General features: G+C 41.5%; 1 protein-coding gene across 3 annotated transcripts in view; it reads right to left on the bottom strand.

Moving 5' to 3' along the window:
• The window catches only part of cdk14 (cyclin dependent kinase 14), a 152,873-nt gene that overhangs the window by 28,943 nt on the left and 104,140 nt on the right, over positions 1-19,790 (bottom strand). For 2 of the 3 annotated variants that reach the window (XM_015052357.1, XM_015052355.1), the window contains exons 12-13: positions 15,357-15,496; positions 9,929-10,079 (exon numbers count right to left, since the gene is read on the bottom strand). In XM_015052357.1, coding sequence (XP_014907843.1) covers positions 9,964-10,079; positions 15,357-15,496 — 256 coding nt within the window. In that variant the 3' untranslated portion in view covers positions 9,929-9,963. Of the gene's footprint in view, positions 1-3,352; positions 3,365-9,924; positions 10,080-15,356; positions 15,497-19,790 lie in introns of those variants that run through there. The other variant, XM_015052356.1, reaches the window with a different exon arrangement.

Below are 19,790 nucleotides of genomic sequence, written 5' to 3'. Positions count from 1 at the left end.
TTTCTTAAATAAAATCCTTGAGAATTAATAATAGAATGTGTGAGTATCTGAACTAACAACCTGTTAGAAGGGTTTCAGTCACAGCACTGAAACATCATTGCTGAACGTTACTAATGATATTCTCTTGGCTTCAGATAATGGACTAATGTCTGTTCAGGTTTAACTAGATCTCAGTGCTGCTGTTCACACAATTGCTATTAAATATTCTCTAGAATGACTTGAACATAAAGGTGTCAATGGAACAGCTCCAGGCTGGTTTAAATCTTATTTGTCTAACAGATTAGTCCCCCAAAAAACAATCCAGTTGTTTTTTTGGATTTTATGTTTAAAATAAATAAATAAATATAAAATAAATATAAAATAAATAAAGCCTTTATTTATTTTAAACATAAATACTGATTATTTATGTTTAAAAGTAATTAGTAACTTTTCCAAAAAAAAAAAAAAACCATTGCACAACCATGAATCCACTATAAACAACATACCTTTCAGCCTAATTCTATCCGTTCTGCATGTTCCTGTTTTAACTTCCCTCCAATGGCTCCCTGTCAAATCCAGAACAGAATTTATGATTCTCCTTCTCACACATAAAGCCCTTAATAACTTAATAATTAGTTCCATAACACATCAGAGATCTGATTGGTCCATATGTTCCTAACAGAGCACTTTACTCTCAGACTGCAGATTTACTGTTGGTTCCTCGAGGTTCTACCAGCAGAACGTAAGGCAGATTTTCTGCCGTAGAATCAGCCCCCAGTTTTAGGCAGACACCCTGCTTACTTATCAGGCTAGGCTTAAAACGTTCCTGTTTGGTTTAGCTGTAGTTCCATAGAGGTATGTTATCCTGTGGTATCTCTGTAGTTATGCTGCCAGAAGCTTTGACCAATTTGAATATGAAACATGAACTTGACTGAATTGTTTGAAAGCTAGGATCAAATTGACTTTGTGTAATTAGTTGTGAAGCGGCATATTATAAGTGAATTGAATTAAAATTTAATTAAAATATTCTCATTCATAGTCAAGGATAAAAAAAAAATAAATAAAAACAGTGCATGTCTTTGCTTTTCTGGTCCTTGAAGCCTGAGCGCTGCCTGCAAACACACACCAACACCTCCAGCCCACACAAAAGCCCCTCAGTTTATTCAGACTACTTCAGCAGCTAAATGCTCACTGGACAAAAGCTCTGCTGTCCAATCGCCACTTCCTGACTTGGATGGGAAGATACACACGGCTATGAGATGTTGAACAACAGAGGCACGAGTCACACTCATGAAGTTCATGTGAAGAGGCCGAATATGTCAGGAAAAAAATAGAAATGCAAGAATCACTGGATCATTGGAATGAAAAGGTGTTTGTGTTAATTAGGAAACATCTCTATTCCAGACTGCATGTGTCTGATTTGCGTGGTAACTTTCAGGGGGAATGGACTAATTTGTAATATTGTTTTCAGATGTCTGAACAGAAAGTTTTAAATTCAGAAGAAAAAAGTCTAACCCTATTTTAAAGTGAATCATTTCCAAAATCAGTGCTGCAGGCCTGAAAGATTTTTTTTCCTTCTCTATTTTGAACTTTTAGCCTGAATCATTGAAGAAACTTTCCTTGATTTGGACAGTAAGTACTGTAATTCAACTTTTAGAAGACAAGATTAACAAGTGAAACACTGACAGTCACGTGGCTTCCGTCAAACTGCCATGCTCCATCACTGCAGTCGCTAGGAAACAAACATCAACTAAAGTTTCTCAACATAATACAATCTTTCAGTTCAGAAAAATCTGGAGGTGGTCACTGTGATGGACAAAATGAAGCCACAAATAAAAAAAATTAACTACTGATGATCCCCCATGTTGCCTGTGGCACAGTGACAATGTCAGTCTTATTAGCATGCTTCATTTGATACTCTGCTGGGCTGCTGCTGCTAGAGGAGCTGTTGGACGCATCACATAGGAAGGAATGGCTTTTCTTTTCTCCTTGGAGAAGCAAAAAAGGAAGGCGGGACGTGAGCAGCACTCATTAGGGGAAGCCATATGGTAGAAGAAAGAAACAAAAATTATGGCAAGATGGGAGAGATTGAGGAACAAAGAGATGGACTTCTACATTTCTAGAAAACCTAAGTTCACACTCCAACTTTGTCAGATCATTAACTGACTGTTTTAGAGGTTTTTCTTCCTGGCTGACTTGATTGTCATGGCTGTGCTGTGTTGTGTACAGGTTGAATATAATACCTGGAAATGTAGCCTCTCTTTTTAAGAGTGAACACAGTAAACAGGGACTCTTGTTCTTAACCTTGATGCCACTGGCTGTGTGACTGAGGGTTGAACGAAATTGACATATTAGCCACTGCTAGCTGTGGAAACATGCTGAAATGCTGTAGTTTTGAACGTGCCATGACAATTTACGTACAGTGTTTTCATTACATCTGGGTTTTCCCTCATTGCATGCAATAATCATTCTGTATGTAAACTTCTGATTTTGAATATACATTAATGAATAAGTACCAGATGTTTTCTTTCTCTCATTATTGTGTCATTTCTCATCATGTCAAACAAGAAAACAGTGAGTTCCAGGTGTGGAAGCAAAAAGGTTCCACACATGGTCAGTCAAGTGTTTGCTGATTCCAACTGACTAAAAGAATTTAAAAAAAAAAGAAAAAAAAAAGAAATGGACTGATTTAACTCCAGGCGGTGGGGGAAATAAAGGTTTATGCATTTTTTTTATTCTGTGTATGTAAACTTCTGGTTTCAACTGGGTGCCTAAATCTACAGTATATGACTATGGACAGCTATGCAGCACATAATCTAAAAGCATCACTTTCTATATCAAATACATGTGCTGGTGTATGGTTTATGTCAGGATGTAGCTGGATGTCAAATATTTCTCTCTTGCTGTTGCATCAGTATCAGAGGAGCTACTGGGAGAGAGACTCTGCCTCCCCTCTGACTGTGATGGAGTGTATTCATCACATGCGCTTCTCTGACCAGTCAATCAAAGCCGTCAGCAGAGCGACAATACACAGAAATGATTTGATTTATTTATCCTAAGTGCTTCCCTGCTAATCTTATGTGCTTGCGGCTTGAACAGACATAATTACTGTAAAAAGAATGATTTGTGTAATCACAACTAGTAGCAGTATTTTGCCTGCAGCAAAACAACAGCAACATTTACCTGATCTGCTGCCCTGCTAAGAGCTTTGCAAATCAAAAAACAAACTTATGGAAAATCCACCCAGAGCTAATGTGCATGAAGCAGAATCCGAGTCTGAAATAGACTCCATTTTTCTGTGATGATGCAACGGCGAGTCAGAGCTGATGTTGAGAGAGTCCTGACAGTTTCCGTCATGCAGAGGAGAGGTTCGTTTTCACTGCAGCTTGATTTGAAAGTCACAAGTTTCAGGTCAGACACTCCGTCATGACTCCATCATGGTGCTTCAGACACACTGAAGAGGCTCCGTTATTCCATCACCCCAGGATGTAGCCTTGTCCCACAAAGTCTTTTCTATTACTTCAAACTGCAAATTCTATAAGTTCTCTCCACTGTTTGCAGCATCCAATAATTTAGTTATTGATGTTACGAAGTGGGCAATATGGTTGGAAAACATATCACAATGTCAGGATTTCGTATCAGTTGCTATAGATAAATATTCATTTATTATTGTGTTAAATATCTGAAATAATGCCGAACTTTTCTTGTTTTCTCCAGTTTCCTCTCTGGATATTTTACTCATTTTCTGTCACTCATACAGTGATGAGACAGTGGCAAATCCTGAAACTGCTGCTGTGCAAGTGTCTCAACAGGTTGTTGCTAGGTAACTGGAGCATGTGAGTTAATTGTTTTGCTGTTGGCAGAGGAAACATCCTCTGCCAACAGCAGAACATCCTCCAGAATGTTCAGCAAAATTATTAAATATTTTATTGAACCTATTTTCTATTGATATTGATCACATGTCTAATGTGATATATATTGTTATTGATTTATTGCTCAGCTCTAATAGTGATGTATCATTGTACATATTGGTAGGTGGGATGGGTGAACAAAAGTCAAGGTGTTAAAGTCTTTAAATGGGTTCTGTAAGTTCAGTCATTCAACCTACTCTTCCTCACAGGAAGAGGGGTTTTCTTCGTGAGAGGAAGAGCTGGGACACTGTTCATACCAGATTACCACTGAAACTACAGCCAGGCTGGACTGCAAAGCCTCATTCAAACCAATAATGTCCAACAGCTTTAACATTCCAGTTTCTCTGTCTGCATCAGTTTGGGTTGCAGGTCTAACATGATGGTGTCCTTGAATACACACAGTGTAGGGTTGCAGCTGACATCCGAAGCCTTTGCAGAGTTTCCCATTGAAGACAGGATGAAATGGATGCCTGGGTTACTGACAGGCAATGAAAGTGTGTTTCTAGGCGGCAGTAGGAAAGTAAAACCAGCTGATTTTACAGAAGGCTCTCAGTTTCTCAAGGCAATGCCTCCGGTTATCTCCCCCACCTCACCTAACCCACACCCCCCTCGCTTCCCACTTCCCTCCCTTAGGCTCACAGCAGGGAAATATTTTAAATCGCTTTGTCCTCTACCCAGAAAAACTTCCTGACAGGTCGTTTGGTGGACTGCACAAATCTGTTTCTTCTAACTACAGAGCTGAAGTATATTCTGCTTCTGTCTTGCTGACTTTGGAAGTGCGGGGCAGTGACAGCTTTAGTAGGCAGACATCAGTGTAGAAATACCAGGGGACAAATAGTGCTTTTAGTTTCAAGAGAAATGGTTCCAAAGCAATGAAGCTTTCCTGCTTTTTATCTTCCTTCCTGCCAAAACACTACCGTCACAGAGAGGATTCCTTTGGCTGTTGTGTGTGTGTGTGTGTGTGTGTGTGTGTGTGTGAGTACGTGGAGAGAGAAATAGCTGTCTCCTCTATATTCTGGACAGTACGATCTCGTTTTGCCTGTAGCTGCTATCTTCAAAGCGACACAGTGATGCTTCAGGGCCGGAGCGTCCCGACAGCGACCTGTGATGGCTGACTGCACCGACTCTCTGTACAAAGGCTGCTGCTCTGTTTGAAGCGTGGCCAGGTGACCAGAACAACACACACACACACACACACACACACACACACACACACACACACACACACACACACACACACACACAGGACATTGTCTTCAAGCCAATATAAACCCAAGCTGCACTGCAGGTGTGGAAATGTGCAATTCTGTTTGATAAAGAAATTCAGTTGTCCTAAACAAGTCTTGAACGTGCTCTCAGTATCGCTGCATGAATGTTCTCCTTGCTCCATTCCCTGTGTCCTTTTCCTGCTTCCCTTCCTCTTTCTTCCATTTTCCAGGTACATGCCAACAGCCATTCCATTTTAAAATAAATTTAAAGGAGTGAGAACGCACCAAAGCTAAGTCAGGAAATGTCTGGAATTTCTACAAGACTAAGAACCCTTGTGAACTGAAATTTCAGTCACACATGAAATATGCTTTGAATGCATCCTTGAAGACTGCAGTCAATGTTCTGCTTCACATTAACTCATTTTAAACATCACAATGGAGTTGTAAGTGTTGACATAAAATGCAAAAGTCAGTTTAATTTAACTGTCATTAGGACAGAGGTGTTCTCATGTAACATCAGTGTGACTGATAAGGCGTTAACATCATGCCCTGTCTTTGTTGTTTGTAGCTGTGTTTCCACTGACCTTAAAATTGTGGAAATTGGAAATAAGAAAATAAACTTGTTTGATGGCAACACAACAATTTCGAGAAAAGCACGTTTTCTGATCAAAAGTTTTTGTGCTAGGAGAAGATTGGTTTTCCGCTGTATTGATTCTAGTGTATTTTGCAAAAGTGCACTTTTTCTGCATTACATAAGTCACATGACCGATAAGAAGATGTTACTACTGCTGCAAAATATGAGGAGGGTGACAGGAAGTAAAGACAAATTCATATTAATTGCAGTTTTGTTGTGTTTGTCCAACAACTCTGACTCATCTGTTTGGGCTCCTCCTCAGAGTTGCAGTTTCTAAGCTTTGGAGTTTCAGCCTCACAGAGCAGCCCTCCCCTGTCAGTCCCTCACTCACCTCCTACAAACTAGCCAGCAGCAATTAGCAACCACCTGGTGGAACTGAACATCTGCTGAGCTCATCATAGGAGCTAGTTCTCAGTGTAACAGTGGTAAAAATAGAGGAGCCATGTTGTGATAAGGTAGAGTTTCAGAAAGGAGTTTTTATAGAGACAGAAGCCCAATTTTAATGTTTAATTAAAAAGTCAAATTTGTAATGTAATTTGTATTTGATACATATATAGCATTTTTATAACAACCTATGTTAACAGTTACTTGACTGTGCTATAGAACAGCACCGTGAGACTGGAAAGCACATAATATCCCCCTTTTAATAACTTCTTGAGTAAACAAACCTATTCACCGTTTCATGCATTTCTTATTCAGTAGAATCACCGCAATTGCAAAATTGTGTTTTTTTGACTTTAGCAGAACATCAGCAAAGTTTTGGACACATCTGTAACGGAAATGCAGCCAACACTGGACACAAATATTCATTTTTCTAACAACTCTAATCAGGTTTATTGGCACATTTTGCTTTCAAAATAAAAGCTCTTAGCCTGCTGTTTGGGCTGGCAGACCTCTGACTGTCTGAGCGGGTTTCATGCTTTGTCATGCGTTCTGCCTGTGAATGCTGCATCCAGGCCCTCTGTGGTGAAGTGTGCTGAGGCTCAGTGACAGGGCGGCCGTCCCTGGCTGTGTGGTCATGGAGTGGACTGGTGGCGGGAGCTGTTGCGTACCCTGAAAGCCACGTTGCATCAGCTAATCTTGTGAATAATGTAGAATCATGAATAAACATAAAAGAATGCAGAGAATCACTGTAAAGGAGACCTGTCTTTTCTTCGTTTCCTCTCCTCTCCTCTCCATCCCGCCTCCCTTTTCTGTCCACTCCTATCTCTTTCTGCTCGTCTTTTTCTAAACCACAAAAACCTTCTTTCTTTCTTCTCTCCCTGCCAAAATCAAACACTCCCACTAGCCTCCCTCCCCCCATTCTCTTTCATACCACCTTCATCCTTTTCTCCTCCTCTCTGACCACAGTGGTGACAGACATTGTGCTGCTGTAGTAGTGCCGTGTCTCGGTGCGGCCCGGCCGGGCCCGGCCCTCGCTCTCAGCTCAATAGAAGCCCAGGTTTCCTCAAAGGCAGCCATCCAGCCAGCACAAAGCCTGCCCACTGGGAAAAGACCCACAAAAGAAAGGGGTGGAGGGATTCTCGCCGTCTTCGCTCCGTCTGAAGCGGCTTGCCTCCACCACCTCGTATAAATAATACAACACTGCCTCAACAACAACAATAATAAAAAAATAAAAATAAATCCTGCACTGCTCCCACAAACCCCTGCCTCCATTTTCTCCGTCTTCTCACCATTAGTACTTGGGATTTTATCTGAGAAATTTCAGGAACAGACCGCTGCCTTTTATACAACACATACTCTTATTATTTCATCCATGGTCGGCAGAAGCTCAGAAAGACGCAGCTTTCAAAGCACAATTGAAAACACACAGCAGTTGGACATAATTGACTCTAAACAAAACCGGTTCAGCTCATTCAGTGGGATGAAGAGTTATTACAGTTCTTTGGGTTTGTAATGTGTGCTTTCTGGGGTCCATTAAATAACAAAAAAAAAAAAAAAACACATTAAAAATCATTCGAATATATGGCAGATTTAATATGCATAGCAATACAAATTAATTCTAGTTCATACAAAATGTTAATAAATTCATAAAATATACAATAATTAACCAGTTGAGCTCTAAGAATGTTAGTCCTAAAAACTTTCAACTTCTTTTTAAAAGCTGACTTCTGTTCAGCTTTAGTAAAAGTTGATGGTAGAGAGATTTGTTGCTCAGTAAGTAAAGGTGCGTTTGGGAAAATTAATTTTTGCCTGAGGACTTTGAAAACGTCCTTCAACTGCATGTCTGGTGACACAGCCATGTGAACTTACACTGTTCTTGAACAAAAAATAAACATTAACTTTGAAATTTAAAAATGCTCCATGTTGAGAACAGCCGTAAAGCTAACACCATACCATGGTGCAGTCAAGATTTGAATGCATGGCATTTACTAATGTCCTGCACGAACAATTAATGCTAAATGGACAGCTTTATTCTGCATCAACTGAAGTTTATCTGAGGCTGTCTTTTCCAAATAATCTAAAAATATTCAGGCTCAGAAAAACATCTAAGTTTTTACAAATTTAACCAAACCTGAGTGTACATTACTACACCTGACCGAAACAGTTAGTTATCCAAATAGAGCCCAGGTAACTTAGCTTCTGCTACTTGTTTGATAAGTGTGTTATTTATTGAAAAATTTAACTTTGGATCATATTTAAGAGACTTCTTTGAGCCAATTACTAAATGTTTTGTCTTTAATGTAGTTAATATTAACTTATTATCTAAAACCAATTGCTCAACAATTCCTAAGTCATTGTTTAAGGTAAAATTGTTAATTTTGCATATTATAAGAACTCAACAATCAGAAGAAGAGTAAAGTTTCTGCTTGAGCTTTGGTCTGGTACAGCTGTGAGTATGGGTAATCTGTCAGTGTGTTGATGAAAACGAGAGTGGAGGGATTAGGCGGCTGCTCTATCGGCCTGCCGGCCCGTTAGCATGAGGCCGGGACAAAGAGGCTGATTTCAATGGAAATACAGCAGCTGAGAGGACACGGCTCTCTCAGTGGGGTGACTTCCACCTTTCACACAAACACACAGAAACTCCATTACCCTCCACATCAGGGAACACACACTTAAGCATACTCAGTGGAATAGAGGTATATTTTGCAGAAGCTGCAGTGAAGAGTTGACGTGGCTTTGCACCTGTCAGTGATTATATAGATAATCTTCTCCTCCGCCCAGTGCTGCTATTAGACCGTCCATTATCCCCCACATGCCTGGCCTCCACACCCCGTATTACATGCAAATAGCAGCTCTTTATCCAAGCTGTGAATGAAAGATCCATCTGAAAAGAATGGAGCTCCCTGCTTTCCCATCAGACCCAAACCTCCATCCCTTACTGCCTTCCCTTACAGCTTCAGTGCAGAGAGCACAGATCTGATGGCCCAGCTGGGGCCCAGAGGGGAGCAGAGGACTGACTGAGCCCCACCGCATCACTGTCTGCTTTAAAACACATCAGGTTTAACGGAGGTTACACCTCATTTCTTTTTTAAATGTTGAAATGTCAAGTTGACTTTTTGAATCAATTACACATTATCAACCAACACTGCAAATAAAAAGCTATGGAGAGCAAAGTTAATATAAGTAACGAACAACACCGATAAAATGACAGGAGCTGAGTTTTCATTGACTATATAATTGTGCATAACTGGTAAAACAAAAAAAAAATTGCTTAATAGAAACATGGCATGTGCATGGGGTGACTGTGGCTGTGTGGGTAGAGTAGTCGTCTTGCGATCGGAAGGTTGTAGGTTTGATTCCAGCTTCCTCCTGCCACGTGTCGATGTGCCCTTGGGCAAGGCACTTGACCCCAAATTGCCTACCCATCTGTGTATCGGTATATTAATGTGAGCGTTTGTGAGTGCGAATGGGTGAGTGTGACCCTAGTGTTAAGTGCTTTGAGGGGTCAAAAATGATTGGAAAAGCGCTATATAAGTTCAGTCCATTTACCATTTAAAAACCTGACATTGTTCACTATTATAGTTCTGCTGTGCCATTTACCAAGAAACTTACCTTCAAAATAAATAATAAAATCTAAACACAGCTGTGGGTCCTCTGAATGAGCAGTATTTCAATCTGTACAAACACTTTTTTTTGAGTTTTTGTACAAAATACAGGTTTACCACAGAGGTGATGTAGTTTACGTTTGTGTGTTTTGTTGCAGCAGACCTCTGTATGTGTGTGTGCGTGTGTCCATGCTAATGAGCACATACCCGTCAGGCAGTCATGTGCAGGATGCTGCCACAGGTCAGTGCTTGCTGCCAGATGATGCCTTTCCGTGGCTGTTCTTCCGTGCGCACACCTGTATGCTGTCCCCGCTCTCTGTCTGCAGCTTGACATTTGGTACAGTGAAGATAGAAGACACTGCAGGGGGAACAAATGCATGAAGATTAGACATGAGCCGGCTGGAAGTGAAAAGCATTTTCCAAGCAAGCATTTGAAAAAAACATCCATCCATTGTTTACACCTGCTTGTGTCTGCAGGGTCACAGTGGGAGGCTGCTGCATTTCACCAGCAATCATGGAGGTAAGAGGCAGGGAAGAACCTGTAACCACTTAACCTAACAGTTGTGTTGAGAAGAAACTGGAGTACCCAGAGAGAACAAACTCCATGGAGAAAGATCCCCAAACCCAGTATGACTTAAAAAAAACTTGACTTTGTAATTTAACACCTTGAAACTGGGCCTGTCTCTTTAAAATTCATATTTTTTCTAAAACTCCTCCTTCAGGAAGTCATCACCACATCAATCCTCAATTAACCCTTTAGCAATGTTTTTACCAATATTTCACTGAGAAGAAACTCCTGTAATGAGCTCAGCAGATGCACAGCTCCGTCAGGTGCTTGCTAATTACTGTTGTCTAGTCTGAAGGAGCTGAGTGAGGGAGGGTTGCTCTGTGAGGCTGAAGCTGCAGCTCTGAGGAGAAGCTGTGCCTCGTAGACGGGGCTAGATCCATCCAGGCGTTTCGCACAGCTGAATGGTTGCATTGGAGATTAAAGGATTTTACAGAACAAAGACACATTTACTCATTAAACCTTCCAGGGGTTTTGTTTTCAGGTTGAGCGGCCGCCCCATACATAAAGAATATTAGTCTTCAATGGAGTTGTCCAGAGTTTGATTCTCGACTTTAGGACTTTTCCTGCTGAAAATGCTAGTGCCAGAAAAAAACTGAAATGACACTCATGGTGTCATTTCATCATTCCATCTATTAGGCTCACAGAAACATGGAGCTCATAGTCCATCCGTCCATCTGTCCAGTGCCTTCTGCTTATCTGAGTTGGGATCTCAGTAGTAAGAGGCCAAGGTAGGAAACCCAGACATCACTCTGCCTAGCAACACACTGACTAAATGTGAGGGATCCCAGGGCGTTGCCAGGGCAAAAGAGATATCTATTCCCTCCAGTGAGGCCCGGGTCGGCTCCAGGCTCTCCTCCCACACGTAGATGCTCACAAATCCTCCACAGAGAGGCCAGGAGGTGCCTGAACCCCTCATTTGATTCCGTTTGATGTGGAGGAGCAGCAGGTCTTTATCAAGACTCCCTGGGAAGTTTAGCTCCTCTGCCTCTCTCAGGCAGGGTCCATCCATCTTATTTCAGCTATTAGTGAGGAAGATTCGTTGTTCTGATCATGATCCATGTCTCACGGGTGTAGTTGATGACAGTCTTGTAAATAAGGAGATTTTCTGTTTCTGTCCTAGTAAGCTTTCTTTTTAATCACAACAGACTGGAGCAACACCAGCTCTACTCAAAACAATGTTCCTCATCTATCTCCATTTAATGATTACGTCCATCTGATAGAAATCCAGAACTGAATTTGAATTGAGCTGAAATGAGAGTTTTTCTGGATGATAAAAGACTCTAAGTTTGAGAGGTTCAGCTGATGAGAGGAAGGCTTCAGGGTGTCCAACAGTGATCTGGACGGTCTCCTACTGTCTCCAGAGCAGAGAGTGCTTCAAATAGACAACAGCATCACTGATACGTCAAAGATACCCATTTATTTGCACCTGTTTAATCACTGCTTCCTGACTTCAGCTTGGAATTTCCATTTGGGAGAAATTGATCCTCATCATTCACTGTGAAAAGAGCTGATGTTCTTCACAAACTTAGAGCAGAGGGATTGGAGGAGTTCTGCTCTCGGTCCACATCAGCTGATCCTCATCCAATAGGAAACTGCTCTTCCTATTGTTATCCCAGGCTTAGCATTCGGCCCCTCCACTCTCAGACACCCACTCTGTCACACTCCGATCAAAATGAAAATGTCACAGTCCAATCCCCAGAGCTTGGAGCTCAAAGAGGTTTATGGTTTCAATAAAGCAGGCATTGTTTATGATAATCACTCTGGGTTACATGATAACACATAGCAGGGATGAGAAATGAGAAGATTATTTCTTTATGGAGAGCATGAGACATTTACTTGACTTTATATTGGCCTTCTTTAAACAATAAGTCGGTTCATCTGTCTGCTTCACATGAAAGCAGTCAGACAACCTCGGATGTTTCTATTGGCTGCTGGGCAGTTCAGAGAAAAACAACTGATTATTCTTCACTTCTCCACCAAGATGCTAACATCATGACTTGGCATCATGTCCCAGCATTCATGTCCCAGATTCATTCCAGCATTGTGATCAGCAATCATTCAGTGGGCCGCAAGTAGCTCTTGGGCCACACTTTGGAAACCCCTTAAAGATAGCAACCGTCTTCAACATTGCCCAACACTGGATAGAAGGCAACATGATCAGCTAAAAGGATTTACAAAAAAAACAAACAAACTTATAGACATGTTGTAATAATGCTGTTTTTTTAATAACTATTATTTCTTACATAGAAACTCCGACCAAGATTTAAACACAAAAACCTATGACTGACAAATGATCAATTCAACTTAGTTGATCAGAAATCATCAGTTATTTTTTCTGTTATTTTAGGCTTTTGTTTCTTTCCTCTGAATTAAAATCCATTTGGAACATCAAACTGGATGTTTTCTTTGTGTTCAGGTGGAATAAATGACTACCTACAAATAATCGCTTTTAGCAGATCTTTTTCCTCTGTCCCACTGCTGCAGCCACTTCACCATTTGAGTAATTAACTAGTTTTTAATCTCACGTTGCCGTTTGTTTGAAACAATTCAACACATCCATCCCCACAAAGAGGCAGAGGGAAAACACAGGCACGAGGTACTTTGGTTTGATCCGTTCTCGTCCTGGTTGTGGGAACGGTTTTATTCCTCATTCTGCTCTGCTGCTCTGCCTGAAGAGAACACAGTGAGATGAAGGCAGAGCGGGGAAAACAGGAGCGAGTGAGCATGACAAAAATCTAAATGAGCCATCTCCTTCCTGCCTCTCTGTCAGTGACCGCTGTTTTCTGCTTCTTTTTCAACATGACAGCCTGCTGGGAGCTGATAACAGGATTAATAATGCAGAAAAATCCTAATCGGGGGGAATTAAAAATGGAATTCTCCAATTAAAATTACCACCCTGTCAGTGGTGGCACACTCAGGTCTGTTGAGCTGGCTTTTCACTGAGCTAATGAATAACAGCTTAAGGGATTGCTAATGTGTGTGCGCAGCGTGTCAAAGAATATGGATAGGTAGTCATGTCTGACATACTTTGATGCAACAACCCAATTCTGAAGGATTAATTGAAATAAAACCTGAATATGAAGCCGTGGCTAAAGCCTCTAACTCTGAGATTCAGAATGCACAAGGGAAATGTGCCTCCAAACCCCAGGCATGCTGAAAGCTACGAGTGGTAAAAGCTAAAAGCTGTGTGTTTCTGAAATTTCAGAGCCCTGGCTTATTTAAAAAGAGCCTCAGTGTACTTTTCTCTGGGCAAACAACCAGTCAAGAAGACAGAAAATCAAACCGAGAACACTTGGAGGAGCCAGCAGAGGACCGGCTGGGCTTACTGTCCCAACGGCATCCGCATGATAAGACCGGCTTTCTGTGCATGATCAAAAAACAAGCCCAGGTTGCTCCTGGCTGTCTTCCTCACAGACAGACAGACCAGTACAGAGTGAAGACTCAACACAAAAGGAAAGGACTGTACCAAAGCACAAAGCAGCGGAGAGAAAGAAAAAAGGAACAGATAGAGAGCAATTGTGTGACTGTCAGTCTCTTTACCTGCTAACCCTGGAGCCAAAAATGACGCTCAGACAGAAATACTAAACGCCAAACAAAATGATCCACCAGGTGGTTACTCAGCTCTAAGATTTCAGTCAGTTGGACCAAATTCATAATCTGTGTAGCTTTCTAGCTGTGTTTTTCTTTTTTTAGTTTATGAGTTCAGTCAGGGCTGCACAGTGGTGAAGTTGGTAGCAGTGTTGTCTTGCTGTAAGAAGGTCCTGGGTTTGATTCTTTCTACATGGAGTTTGCATGTTCTCCTTGTGCATGTGTGAATTCTCTCCAGGTACTCCGTCTTCCTCCCACAAACATGACTGTCAGGTTGATTAGTCTCTCTAAATTCACCACAGGTGTGTGTATGATTGTTTGTCCTGTCTGTCTCTGTTTTCCCTCATGGCCACAATGGCATAATGATGTATGATGATGAATGGATGGAGTTCAGTCAATCAGCCCTGTTTACATGTAGAACATTGAAAGAAGGGAGGGCTAAGACAGAATCAAGGTGGACTTTGGTGAAGTGCAGTACCCACAATTCATCACTGCATGTGATGTTTTGAATTAAAAGGCATAAACATGGCAATGTTCACTGAGCAAACTGTCACAAAAAAATTCTGTTTTCAAATGTGCAGTACTGAAATAGTAACTGTAGCAGTGTGAATGAATGCTATCAAATGTTTCTCTTTAAAGAGTCATGAAACACATTTGAACTGTCTGTAGTAACTCGGTTTTTCTCTGGTTTATAGAAAGTAGTTTTAAAAATCAATATTCAGCAGGTCAGCGTCTCTCGATGATTCCTCTCCTGAACATGCTGCCAAATCTTCCTCAATCCAGGAAGATTTGGTGAAAAGGAACCAGAAAACCCATAAAGAAGTTCAGTCCCACTGGGTCTGGCAGGACTGATCACTTTGTGGAGATAAATGGTTTCAATTGCACATTTGTGTGCACTTTTGTGCAAGATACCTTTTTTTTTTTTACCTTCAACCTGTCTCCAACTTTCTTTAAGTCAAAACCTCTTTGACCAAATCTGAGGAACATGAGGAACCACCAGACCAGAACTGACAGTCTGTGTGGCGTCCTGGTTTAGAACACCAGCTGTTTGTTTTCCCTACCAAGAAGCACCCCAGAACCAAAGTCCAGTTGTTTCTATGAGTGACACAACAGACCGATTTTAAATACTGACACTAGACGAAAGTGGTAAAATCCTGGTGAGAACCAGAATCCATGTTTGCTGGTCATTAGATTTCTAAGTTCTTCTTTAACTCAGTCATTAGTACATTGTCAATAGTATGATTAACAATACATGTAATTTTATATTTCACTGATTACTTGTTTCCATTGATTTTTCTTACTGTACCTCAATAAAACTTAATATTGAGATTATGAAACTGACTGTTAAAATCCTGAAGTACCTAAATAAACCTTTGTCTTCAACTACACTCTTCTACTCTGTGCTTCTTGTGCAGTGCAGTGCTTTACAGCTGAAGTGTAACAGTGTGTAAAAGTGGTGAGACATTAGGAGTTACATACTGTCCTGCAGCTCCCAGAGCCGTGGAGGAAGGTTGCTGAAGTATTCATGGTTGAGGGCCGCCTGCGCTGACAGCCGGTTCTTTGGGAAGCACTGGAGGAACCTGGAGGCCAACTCCTCAGCGTGGTCCACGTAGCCCAACCTCACACATAAAACACACCTAATTAGTTCAACTGATCAAAGAAACAAACATCATACAGAGCGTGGCACTCTGTTCCTCTTCACTCACAGGACTGACATCCTCCAACTCATAGCTGCTGACTGCTGCTCATTACTTTGAAGGTTTACTGACTTGAGAGGAGAAACACACACATGCAAAGGAGAGCGCATGCCACGACTTTCTCCTGTGAGCTCTCATGATGACTGGGTCACTGTAAGATAAAAGTCCTTGCAGCAAGAGCCAAAAAAGAGACATGAGTGTGTGAGTGTGTGCTGACAGTAGTGAACTTGTGAACCAGCCGCAGCTAGCGACGCTGAGGGGGAGAGAAAATAAACAGAGGTACAGAGTAATTAGTCATCAGCTGCATTAAATAAACATGATGTTATTCAGTGGTACCAAGAACAAATGTAAAATCCTGAGGGTTCTGTTCCTCCACCTCCCTGCCCTCCACCCACTCTGACAGCTGCTCCCTTGCCTCCTAACAGGGATCTAAACTGGACTTATCAGCAGAAAAAAAGACGTGTGAGGGAATAAATCTCTGCTCTGTAGTGCTCTGCACAGATGCAGAGATAAAGTTAATGAAGTCCATCAGGGCCTCTGCTGGGTTCTTTCCCAAACAACTAAAGAACTTCAGCACAGACTCTTTTTTTCTTTTTAAAGAGTCATCAGAGTTTAAACTGATTCGTAACTACGGATTGCTATTCATGTTAGCGCATGCTGAACCTGTCAACGTGTCCTTAAGATACAGTTTGTTGGTAAAAGTGGTCACCTACCCCTACGAATCATTGAATTCAGTTCTTCCAATCACCTCCACACCCACAGGTGTAGAAAATGCAGCAGCCAGACATGCAGAAAGCTTCTAAAAAGTTTGTAGAAGAACAGGTAGCACTCAAGAGATCAATGAATTCCAGAATGGTCACTTGTGACACTTGTAATTTCTTGACTTAATATATTGCACGTTCAATTGTTGGTGGTATTGTGACAAAGTACTGTAGAAATGATTGGACATGACAGATACTCCACCATGAAGTGGTAGACCCACAGAGCTGGGTCAGCAGATGCTGCAGATCAAAGTGAGCAGAGGTTAACAATTTTCTTCAGAGTCTGTGGTTGCAAACACACAAACTTCTTATACCCTTTAGATTAGGTCAAGAACTTCATAGAACAGATTTCTATGGCTGAGCAGATTCATGAAAACCTGAAATCATGAAGTGCAACACAAAACATGAGATGGAGTTGTGTAAAATATGCAGCCAGTAAAGCAGTAGAGACATCAGTCTGGATTTGGTCCAGGGAACACTTAGGGGATGACTCCTTCCTGTTCCAACATGACTGCACCAATCAGAGCTCCATTAAAGCTCCAGACAATTAAACCTAGGAGTTTGGTGGGGAAAAAATCTGACTGGCCTGACCAGACTCCTGACCTCAGACCAATAGAATACCTTTGGGATGAATAAGAGCAGAAACTAAATCCAGGTCTTCCGGTCCCACATCAGTGTCTGACCTCACAAATGCACTTCTGAAATACTGGTCAGGTATTTCCATAAACACTCTTAAAGCTTCCTGCTTGGCTTTTGATGGTCAATGAATAAATATTTTTTAGCTCTGTGTATAGCATGTACACCTGTATACACATGCAGGACCTTCCACACCATTTACACTCATTTAAAAGATGTGAGAAGGTGGGAATGGTGTAGGGATGTCTTTCTGCAGAAGAAACTCGGTGAGTATTCTGAATAGCGAGTATGACTCAGATACGGAGTGGTTCTTGATGACATCCTATCTACTCTAGAAAGGGACCTGAGGTGACGATTCATCATGACAAATGATGAATAGCTCTAATATTCAGCAGAGATCTGAAGCACACAGCTGGTCCAGCCAAATCCCAGAGTTAAATCCAACTCAACATCTCCAGTAAGATCTAAAACTATCTACAATCACAGTTCTACCAACCTGACCCTGAAAACATGTGAGCCAAGCTTGGTGAGATGAGGTTGGGATTGGTTAAGCTGCTTACACAAAGTATTGAGCAAACACTTGGAATATTAGTGAACATAAAATGTTCTAGTTTTTATCTTTTTTGTTTTGCAGTTAAAATCCATCCAATATTTAGCTTTTTTTGGGGAGAAATTTCGGGGGTAAACGCAAAGTGGCAGAAACAAGTTTTACTTTCATGTTTCTCTGCAGCCGGAGAGTTTCAATTCAGATATGAATCACTGTGAAATCACCTGGCTCTCGTGATGGTCTTTGGAAGTTGATGTACTGTGTGAAAATTCCTTTCTGCTCTTATTCCTATCCAGACCAAATGATTAGGTAAATTCTGATAACATCTCGTTCAGTCTCATCCAGGTGATGAGGCATTGTCAGTATGGTGATCCCTGCCTTCTTCACTGGAGTGTTACTTCTCTGAGTTTCCATCAGAATAACCACAGAAACAAAACAAAACTCAAACACCCCCACCTCTACTGTTCCCTCACTGCTGTTTTTGTGTTTCTGATTTGTTGTTATGTGAAGAGCTTCCAAAGTGAGGTAGCCTTAACAATGCCTGTGCTGTTTAAAGACAAGTGTGCAATCAAGAATAGCAGGTCAATACATGCAACTGTTCTGTGTACAGCAAGTGATACATGGCTTAGGTTGCCTGTTGACATTCTGCACAATGGGAGGGACCTGTGTGCTCAGTGTTGGTGGTACAAGAGGGAAGGTGCAGCAAAATCTCACACTGAGGAAGGGTGAAGGCCAAAAACAGCAAGAACAAGCAGGGTGTGGCCAGCATCTGGACACAGACCCAAGTGATCTGGTGTGAAACACGGAGGACACAGGAGGTCAATATCAATGACATTGGCTACGTACACACAGCAGATCTTGTTGCTAAATTCAGATTTTTTTCCTGGAATTTTGTTTGCATGATTGTTCAAACTACTGATAGATGTGACAGCAATCAGACTTCAGTGTGAGCAGTTTACATCCCCAAAGTGACCTGCATGCATGTCCCTCGGACATGATCAACAAAGACAAATACTTGATCAGAGTTCTGCTTCTGATTGCGAAAAACTGTATAACGTATGCTTGGTTAAGGCCAGAACCTCCCAGTATTACACAGTGGTGAGATAGGATTAAAAAAGTCTATATAATGGAAAAAAACATCAAAACTACAACTTTTTGTTTGTTTTGAACCCAGTTGACATTCAACCTATAGGAATAGATTTAAAGCCACATAAAGTTCTGCCATTTTTGAGTAATGGATTTACTGTAAATTTACAAGAGAACAAAGAATAATAAACAACTTTACATGTATGGACATTATGAAGCAGCTTTTGAGTTAAAGCAAAGGACGGCAACCTTTATGGTCAAACTAAAATGTGCTGTGAGAAATGTCTGACCGTACGCTGCATAGGAAAAAACAAAGATAAACGCCATGAACCCTGGAAGACCGGCTGCACAGATGTTATGGGCATTTTCACAACTGGAGGAAGAAAGTGGCTGGAGAAATGGCTGACGGGAGAGAAACACGAGGGGTAAGACGGGCTGAGCCAGCGCTCAGGGCACAGACAAAATGATTGTATATATGTTCATATCAAATTCAGCGTTTCCTGGCTGAAGATGAAAGGCAGCAGAGAGGAAGTGATTATCATTAACATTCCGCTTTGTTTTCTTTGTTCATATTTTGATTTCCTCTTGGACGGGAGCCGGACTGGGGAGTGGAGCTGAAAACAAAACTCACTTTCCTCACAATCCAAAAGTTTTACTTCACTGCCTCTGGGAAGCAATTGTTTCTCAATAGCAGAGTCCAGACCATCTAGATGAAGCAAAGTGTAGAATATGGGTATGTTTTTTACCAGGTTAGTAAACCCTAGAAGAGGTTGTACTTTCCTCATATCACTACTGTCGTATCTGGGAATGTCTGTTAGACAATCTTTATCTTTGACTATCTAACCTAGGGGTCCCCAAACTACGGCCCGCGGGCCGGATCCGGCCCGCCACGTCATTTGGTCCGGCCCCCTGAACAATGCCGGATCTGGCCCGCCTCCTCATACCAGAGAGCATTCAGTGTTTTTTTTCATATATTGTATTTTCCGGTTTATATGTGGATTTTTCTTCAACCACCAGGCGGGTTCTTGAGCAGATGTGAAACTAACTTTCCCTCAATGGAATATATACTAGTCAGTCCCAGTCACCGTTTCACTCACGGTTTTTTCCATTTGCATTCTGGGTAAAAATCTATCTAAAAGCGTGTCGCTCGCCCTCCCCGCGCCCCGCCCTCCTTCCGTTAGCACCA

The sequence above is a fragment of the Poecilia latipinna genome, unplaced genomic scaffold, assembly GCF_001443285.1.
Source record: "Poecilia latipinna isolate Pla-1442-1.1 unplaced genomic scaffold, P_latipinna-1.0 Scaffold1105, whole genome shotgun sequence".
Classification (NCBI taxonomy): Eukaryota; Metazoa; Chordata; class Actinopteri; order Cyprinodontiformes; family Poeciliidae; genus Poecilia; species Poecilia latipinna.
This window is presented reverse-complemented; position numbering and strand designations above follow the sequence as displayed.